Source organism: Merops nubicus, unplaced genomic scaffold (genome assembly GCF_000691845.1).
Source record: "Merops nubicus isolate BGI_N331 unplaced genomic scaffold, ASM69184v1 scaffold11298, whole genome shotgun sequence".
NCBI lineage: Eukaryota > Metazoa > Chordata > Aves > Coraciiformes > Meropidae > Merops > Merops nubicus.
Window position 1 is genome coordinate 1 of NW_008627764.1, and position 9,312 is coordinate 9,312.

A 9,312-nucleotide genomic window follows, 5' to 3' on the forward strand; every position below is an offset into this window, starting at 1 on the left:
TGCCCGGCACCTCCCGCTGCAGCCGCTGGGAGCTCTTCTTCTGCCACACGTTGTACTTGGAGTACTTGGCGTGCGAGGGCTTCTGGAAGCTCTCCTGCAAGAAGAGGAGGGAGTGATGTCAGCCTCGTCGCCAACTTGACCGCCCTCCAGAATGGGGTTCCCCACTTTGAGCTCCAGCCATCCCATAGAAGCATTCTCCCATCCCATGCAACATTGTCCTATCCAAAGGAAACATTGTCCTGTCCCATGGAACATTGTCCCATCCCATGCAACATTGTCCTATCCAAAGGAAACATTGTCCTGTCCCATGGAACATTGTCCCATCCCATGCAACATTGTCCTATCCAAAGGAAACATTGTCCTGTCCCATGGAACATTGTCCCATCCCATGCAACATTGTCCTATCCAAAGGAAACATTGTCCTGTCCCATGGAACATTGTCCCATCCCATGCAACATTGTCCTATCCAAAGGAAACATTGTCCTGTCCCATGGAACATTGTCCCATCCCATGCAACATTGTCCTATCCAAAGGAAACATTGTCCTGTCCCATGGAACATTGTCCCATCCCATGCAACATTGTCCTATCCAAAGGAAACATTGTCCTGTCCCATGGAACATTGTCCCATCCCATGCAACATTGTCCTATCCAAAGGAAACATTGTCCTGTCCCATGGAACATTGTCCCATCCCATGCAACATTGTCCTATCCAAAGGAAACATTGTCCTGTCCCATGGAACATTGTCCCATCCCATGCCCCATCTCATTGTCCATGAGGCTGGTGAGAGCCTGGCCCAGGTTGCCCAGAGAGGTGGTAGAAGCCCCATCCCTGGAACCATTCCACCCCAGGTTGGAGTAGAGCTCTGAGCAATCTGCTCGAGTTGAAGATGGCCCTTCTCCCTGAAGGGGGGTTGGAACTAGGTGACCTTTAAAGGTCACAGAATCCCAAAATGGTGAGGGTTGGAAGGGACCTCTGGAAAACATCCCAGTCAACCCCCCTGCTCCAGCAGGGTCACCCACAGCAGGGTGCCCAGGATGGGACTCAGGAAAGTTTAGAGTCTCTCCAGATAAAAAGACTCTACAACCTCTCTGGGCGGCCTGCTCCAGGCTCTGCAACCCTCAAAGAAATTTTTCCTTATGTTTAGGTAGAACTTCCTGTGTTCCAGTTGGTGCCCATTACCCCTTGTCCTATCACTGGGCACCTCTGGAAGGAGATTGACCCAAACCAACCCCTTCCAACCCAAAGCATTCTATGATCCTATGACCTCTGTTCCCCCACCTTATTAAAAGCTGACTTTCTGCGGGGTGTTTGAGTTGCCAACAGTGGCCACCTGTCAAAGGCTCTGCAGAAGCAACAGACCTTGCAGCTGGGGTTCATCCTTTCCCACCCAAAGCCTTCCCAGCTCTCTCTCTGGCTGTTGCCACCATCCCAGCACAGCCCCTTACCTTGCTGAGCGCCGGCAGGCCCACCAAGGAGGTGGCGGAGAGGTCACGCTCGGACTTGACGGACTTGGCGCAGTAGGTTTCCAGCAGAGCCAGGTCGCAGCTCCGAAAGCAGCACTCCTCCACGATCCCCCGGTTGATCCGACGGTTATTTCGGCCCACCGGTCTACCTGCAACAGCAGAGACCCCTCAGGTCAGCCACCCACCTGGGCTGGACTCCAGGCGTCCCACCACGAGCCGCTGGAAAGCAGTTGGCCCCCGTATGCCCCCAAACCAGCAGCGCTTCCCCCAGCCCAGTCATCACTAGGTGACTTTCCCAGTTGGCTGTTGATGCCAAGAGGGTGAACGATGCCGATGGAAGGTGCTTTATGGGGCCGTGCTGGATGCCCCTCCTACACCTCCAGCTTTTTTGGGTGGAAGCTCAAGCAGCTGCCTCCCGTGTTGATCCTGGCAAGTGAGTTTTAGGAGAAAGAAGCCGCGTCGAGGCTGCCAACCCCCCTCCGCCAGGCCGACGCTCAGGCAGGTGAAGCAAACCCAAGGCAGCTAAATTCTACCAGATGGGACAGCTCCGAGACAGCTGGAGAGAGGATACAGGCTCCTGCACCCGCCAAGAATAGCTATTAAAGTTAATCTTTTAATAAGAGATCCTCTCCTGTTTCTGCCTGCAGAAGGATGCAAAAGCCCGTGGTCGGTGCAGCAACAGCCGAGTGAGTTTTGTATCACTGGCCAAAACGCTCGGGAGGAAGAGCTTCCATCAGTTTGACTGCTTCACCTCCCCCTCTTGAAATTAGAGATGGACCAATGGAATTTTCTGAGGCAAAACAAATTTGGTTGGGAATGGCGACTTCCAAACCGTGGAAGGATTTTCTCTGTGCTTTTACAAGCACCGTGTGGGACCACGTCCCGACCAGGAGAACTTGGGCATGGAAAAGTTGAGAGGAAGTGATGGGCGTGTGATGCCTACACTGCTCAACGTGCCATGTTGAGCCCCCACCTCCCAGCTGGCCTGCTGGAAAACACAACATGGTCCACCTTGGACTTGTGCATGATTCGTGATCTTCCCTCACTGCTCTCCAGATGAAGCAGGCACTCAAGGACTTGGCCTTGGTGAAGATTTAATGGTCCTGGCTTGTGAGGTGCTGGCCAATTTCCCCAGAGGGTAGCCCGTCTGGATGCTCACCCAAAGTGCCTCAGGACCACAGCACAAAGCACACAAGTTCTCTGAGCATGGACTGCAACCCTACATGTGAAGAGCAGCCCCAGCTCCAAGAGATTCAAGGTCATGGACCTCTTGGAGGAGACCATATAAATGATCTGAGGGTAGAACCCCTCTGCTGTGGGGACAGGCTGGGAGAGTTGGGGTTGCTCAGCCTGGAGAAGAGAAATCTCCAGGCAGACATTATTGTGGACTTTTATTGAAAGATGTGACAGACTTTTTAGCAGGACCTGTTGTGACAGGACCTGGGAGATTGAGACTAGAGAGAAGGAAGAAACTTTTTACAGAGGTTGGTGAGCCCCTGGCCCAGGTTGCCCAGAGAGGTGGTTGATGTCCCATCCCTGCAACCATTCCAGGTGAGGTTGGATGGAGCTCTGAGCAACCTGCTCTAGTTGCAGATGTCCCTGCTCCCTGCAGGGGGGTTGGACTAGATGGCTTTTAAAGGTCCTTTCCCACCCAAACCATGACACATGGGATGCAAACACTCATGTTCAAAGCAGCCCCATGTGTGCAACGCTGACACTCAAACCCCACACCCATCCCTCACCACGGGCTCTGCAGGAGTGAAGCCCCTGGCAGCAGGACACCACAGTAATTCCAAATGATTTTCCACATCCTGCACCACCACCCTCCTTTTCTGTCACTTCTTCTCTAGAAGAATGCCAGGCACGACCTCTAGTCAGCTTTGCAGGAAGGTGAGAAGGATGGTTTCTTGTTGGTGAAGGCTCAGCCAAGGGAGCATTGTGAGGAGTTTAATTTTCTTCCTATAAATGTCTGTGGCTGAATTGGGACCTCCCTTTAAAGGCAGGGCAGGTGTGTTGGGTGCCCAAAACCAACCAAGCGATGCCAGTCCTGGCAACCCCAGGGAGATGGGGAAGAGGCATCAGCTTGAGGCCACGTGTGTGTCTTCTTCATAGGCACAGGATGCCCAACAAGGTCCGTGGGAGATCATCAACATCCCACACCCCGTGTGGCCCCCGCTCAGCACCTTCCAACCCCACATGTACAGCAGGTTGCTGGAGCACCAGGCTGCTCCAGAAAGGCACCATGAGCATGGGCAGAAGAAGAGTTTGGAAGGGAAAAGAGTAAAAATTCAAGTCACCTCCTCTTGCTAGCACATCCCCAGAGGGCTGCGTTCACACTCCCGCTGAACAGAAGGTTGCACAAGTGACGCCACGCACGGTTTGGGGAGAAGTTGAGGTTTTGAAAGGTTACACGTCTCCTCTCAAAAACAGAAGCTGCCCGCTTGCAGCTCTGGGTTTGTTTGGAAAGAAGAGGGGGGAGGAAGAAGCCAACATGCAAAGCAGGAGCGTTTTCACCACCTTGCCACCGAGGATGCTTTCTGGCACCAGACAGGTGGTGGAGGCCCCATCCCTGGGGACATTCAAGATCAGGCTGGATGAAGCTTTGAGTAGCTTGATCTAGTTGGAGATGTCCTTGCTTATTGTGGAGGGGTTGGACTAGATGACCTTTGGAGGTCCCTTCCAGCCCAGACATTCTATGATCCTATGAAGGTCCCAGCAGGATGTGTTGGTAGATGCCCAGATGTGGCACCAGCAGAGTGAGCTCCTGGCAGGGGACACCATGGTGGCACAGCCCCTTCGTCCTCCCTTGCTGCCCCTGCCCGTCCCTGGATGGTGGGCACACACGTGGCCCCTAACCCCGATGTTCTACCCCCTTCTCTCTTCCAGAAAACTGCTGACTGCTGCTCCTGTTGCCCTTGCTGGTGGCACTGCCAACTCCGCTGCCACGGTCCCGTAGGGCACACCTCCCATTACATAATTGTCCGTAGGGACCTCGCCAAATCCTGACACAATCCTTGCTGGGAGAGTTCCTTTAAAATTAACTAAATAAATAAATAAAAGAGGCAAACATAACAAACAAGGTTTTTGTCCCAGAAAGCACCTGGAGACGACACCCCGGGGGACAGAATGCCAGGACATCGATGGTTCCAACCAGGCTGCTGACCTGGATTGGGAAAAGCGCCTGTTCCGTAGCGTGATTTACGCACAGACTAAAGGTTGGATTCCCTGGCCTTGGCCCAGGGGTGACATCTCGCTTCGCCACCTCTGCCAAACCCACGGAGGGTTTCTCATCCCTCGCCCGCCGGGCAGAGCTGCGCGGGGCACGGGAGCTGCTTCCCATCACCTCCTCCTGAGGGAAACTCTTCCTCTCCGCCTTCAGCGAACGGCTCCGCTCTTCTTCCCCAAATTCTGCTCCACCAAAACTCCTTCCCGGCTCTGCTGAGTGCCACAGCTTGGCGATGCAAAGACCTCTGACTCACCCCCAGGGTTATTCCCACCCAGCAGTGGGAACTGGACATCCCAGTGGTGGTGAAGAGCCAAGCTGGTTGCCAGGAGAATGCGGAGGTCGCGTACCTGCAACTCCACTCCACCTCTGTGCCATAGGTGGTGCCACCACCACGGAGGGGACATCCCTTCTCTGCCATCCCCACCATTCCAAGCTCCCCACCCTCCCCAGGGCCGGGATGGACTCCACGGGGCACGCCTGTGCCGGTGCCACCCTGGCCGGGTCCCCTCTCCTCCGGTCAATCAGGCGACAAGCCGAGTGGAAGGGGACTTTGGGTGTAAACAGTCCCCTCGCCCCTGTCGCAGGAATGTCGGGAGCAACAAGGGGGCCTTTGTGCTGCACCGGGCCCCGTCCCAGTGCCCCCAGCCTGGCCCTCCCCCACCCCAGCACTGCACTTGCCCCCCTGCTTTTTCCTAGTATTATTCGGAGGAGCGGCGGGCGCGCAAGAATGTGCCCCGTCAGCACAAGCGGCTGCAAAGAGCTAAATTCTTATCAGCTGTTGGAAAGGAGGAAACAGGAGCTGTTGTTTACAGAGAAGTCGGACGCCTCTCCCCCTGCAGCCCCTTCTCCCCACCCTCGCCAACGTTGCATGACAGCAGCACGGAGGCTGGGGCTTCGTGGTGACCAGAGATGCTTTTTTTCCCTCTTGGCATCCTCGCACGGGGTGTAGGTGGGGAGTGGGGAGAGGAAGGGCTCCAAACTTGCCACGGAACCACAGCGAGGTGTCACCACCTTGCTGGCACCTGCTAAAAGCCTTGAAAGTCCCAGAGGGAAGGAATCACAGAGGGCAAAGCAGGCACAGCTCCAGCTGCAGCTTGGGATGTGGGGAGGGGGATCCTAACCCTTGACACGTGGTGGGCATCACCTGTGGGACAGGGCCACCCAAGTCATTTGCCTCTCATATGAATGACTACGTTAGGGTAGGCTGCTCATCAGGTCACACTTCAAGTGCTCATGACAAGCCATGAGGATTCAGGAGTGAAGATGATCAGGATCAGGAGAATTAATCACTTTATGAAACCCACTGATGGAGATAGAGGGGAAAAATGAGGTGAGGTGGGGATGTCCAAACCGTTCATCAAGTAGAACCATCACCCAAACATCTTCAGTATAGGCTGGTCAGCTCCCAGGAGATTAAGATACAGGGCTGGGAGGGACTTGGCTTCATCCCTGAGCACCTGGGCTCTCCAGAAATATTAAAAAAAAAAAAAGAAGAAGGGGGGGATGGGAGAGGAAGGGAAAAAAAAATAAATAATCCAGAATCTCCTTGCAAGCACCAGAGTGGCCACTTGGCACCAAGCAACTTGTCTGCCTTCAAAAGTGTTCTTATTTTGGCCTGTGAGGCTGGGTTATTTGAGGTGAAAGGAGGTCAGTTTGTCCATAAAACAAAAGCCCCATTCCCTTTCATCCCCAGAGAGGGGGAGGAGGGAAGAGAAACCACGGGAGGGAGACGGATGCTCCTCTATATATAGAGGGAGAGGAAGAGGTGTGAGAGTGGGAGAGGAGCTCGTCTCCTCGCCGGGCTGCTAAAGGCCAGCTCTGGACTTGGCACCTTGGCTCAGCTCGTGGATGGAGGAAAGGTGGAGGAAGATGAAGAGGAAGGGCAGCTGACAAACCAACCCTTGCTCCTCGGGGAGAGGAAGGAAGCGTGCCCAGGGCATCCCCAAAAGTCAGGGCCAGGAAAACACAGAACCATAGACTGGTTTGGGTGGGAAGGGACCTTTCAAGGTCATCTAGTCCAACCCCCCTGCAGGGAGCAGGGACATCTGCAACTAGAGCAGGTTGCTCAGAGCCCCATCCAACCTCACCTGGAATGGTTCCAGGGATGGGGCAGTGACCACCTCTCTGGGCAACCTGGGCCAGGGGCTCACCACCCTCACCATGAAGTTTCTTCCTTCTCTCTAGTCTCAGTCTCCCTCTTTTAGTTACAAACCATCACCCCTTGACCTGCTGCAACAGACCCTGCTAAGAAGTCTGTCCCATCTTTCTGATAAGTTCCCTTCAGGTACTGAAAGGCCACAAGAAGGTGTCCCCAGAGCCTTCTCTCCTCATCCTGCTGCTCAGCTGGGACAGGGCAGGGGGACTGTCCCCAGCGAAGCCACCTGCAGCCCAACTGCCTGCCCAAAATCACACAGCCTGAGCTCTGGCTGCTGCTGGAGGTGAGATCCCCACAATTCTCCCTGCCCAGCCTCAGCAGGCAGTGGCAACCACAGCTGGCTGAGCATCAGGGTTGGGAAGGGACATGTAGGGTCATCTCCTAACTTTGCCATGCCCCGTTCCCTGCACAGGCAGACAAGAGGGAGGCTGGCTTTCCAGTCCACTGCTCCAAAAAAACACCCTGCTACTTGAAAGTGACTTTTAAATTCCCTTTCCTAAGGCAGAGGCAAGACTGCCAAGTGCTCAGCACCACGTGCAGCAGGTATCTCCACCCTCTTCTCCTGTTTGAACTCTGCAGTTCAGTCCTGAACACAGGATCTTCCCTCTCTCAAGCAGAGGAGACTGAAACACCAGAAGGCACCACACTTGAGGCACCTTCATCCATAGATTCCTCAGCATCCATCACCACTGGTCTACTCCTCCTCTTCCCCACATGCCAGCTGAGCTGGTGTCGTGCTGATGCCAAGGTTCCAAACCCCTGAAGCATCCTGGTGGAACACCAGCTCCAGCCAACTGTCCTGAAGCCACCTGCACTCTGTGGACAACAGCAACGTTGCATTTTCTTTGCACCAGCTGCACTGCCAAAGGTCAACACTTTGCTCTTCAGGGACAGGTTCACCAGCAGGTAGCCAGGAGGCCACGAAGTGTATTTTGGGAGCAGCCTAGAAGCTGCTGCTGTACCCAAGAAGGGCCTGCACAGAAAAGGGAGCTCAGCATCCTGTCAGGATGCAGCACTTAGCCAGCAAGGTGTAAAAAGAAGCCAAGGCCCAAGCTCAGCAGAGAGCTGGCTGCAGACATCCTCCTCATTTTAATGACTTATCCTCATCACTAGTGAACCAACCACCTATGGCTCCCCACCAATATATGACTCCTCTGAGCATCAAATCATAGAATTAGAGAATATTTTGGGTGAGAAGGGACCTTTAAAGGTCATCTAGCCCAACCCACCTGCAGGGAGCAGGGACACCCCCAGCTAGAGCAGGTTACTCAGAGCTCCATCCAACCTCACCTGGAATGGTTCCAGGGATGGGGCAGCAACCACCTCTCTGGGCAACCTGGGCCAGGGGCTCAACACCCTCAGCATCAAAAATGTTTTCCTTCTGTGTAGCCTAAATCTTCCTCTTTTAGTTTAAACCCATCCCCCCTCATCCTGTCACAACAGGTCCTGCTAAAAAGTTTGTCCCCATCTTTCCCACAGGTCCCCTTTAGGAACTGAAAGGTCGCAAGAAGATCTCCTTGAAGCCTCTCTCCTCCAGGCTGCACAACCCCAGCTCACTCAGCCTCTCCTCACAGCAGAGGGCTTCCAGCCCTCAGATGATCATCGTGACCTCCTCCAAACCTTCTCCAGGAGATCCACACCTTCCCCGTGCTGAGAAACACAGCACCCAACTCCCCAACGGCGACCATCCGACCCTTCCAAACCGCCGCGAGACGGGGTCCACATCTCCCCCCGGGGTGGGCGAGGGGCAGCATCCTGCTCGGTGCCCAGCACTTACTGAAGTAGAAGCCCCTGTCCCCGCAGACGAACTGCAGCGTGTCCACCAGCTCCCCACCACAGAGGGTCTCCGCCGTGCCGTACGCCGCCGCCGAATCCAGGGCATAGGCCAGGAAAGCCAGGAGCAGGAGCAGCAGCCGCCTGGCCGCGCACATCCTCTGCACCTAGGGACAGAGGGACAGGGGGACAGGGTTAGAGCCGAGCCAGGGACCCCCCTCGTTGTCCCCTCCCACCCACAGATGCTGCAGGGAAGGGACCTGCCCTCCCCGCGCTCGCTCCGCTCGGACCGAGTTTGCCTTGAAGGAGTTTTTCCATTGGGAAAATCCCACTTCATCCTCCTTTGAAAAGCTTTTTTCCCCATGCTCTTTCAACTGCCTGATTTGTTTTATTTCCCCCTCCCCCCCCTTTTTTTTTTTGGCATCCTCCAAATGATTATCAGGAGGTATTTTGGGGGTGGATTCATTTCTGATGGTGGGTTTTTTCTGCCCTACCCAAAAACACGTTCCCGAAATGCAGAAAGCAATGAAATCTCAGCCTGCCCCAGAGCTGCTGGAGAGGAAAGCAGGGTTGTACCACAGAGCCTTTGCTCTCACGTGCCCAGGGACTCTTGTGGCCAAGGCTCGGGCAATCCAGAGGCTGATTGCACTAGCCCTGTTTGCTGGTGAGAGTTGGGACCAAGAAGCCATCCCT

At 54.8% G+C, this 9,312-nt stretch overlaps 1 protein-coding gene across 1 annotated transcript; it reads right to left on the bottom strand.

Annotated features, from left to right (window-relative positions):
• Window positions 1-4: 4 nt before the first annotated feature.
• Window positions 5-8,777, bottom strand: IGF2 (insulin-like growth factor 2 (somatomedin A); the record flags this gene model as incomplete). The annotated part of the gene is made up of 3 exons (XM_008946443.1): window positions 8,624-8,777; window positions 1,448-1,614; window positions 5-94 (listed from the first exon to the last, which is right to left on the bottom strand). Coding segments are annotated over exons 1-3 (411 nt in total), but the record flags the coding sequence as incomplete, so codon positions are not given.
• Between the last annotated feature and the right edge of the window lie 535 nt (window positions 8,778-9,312).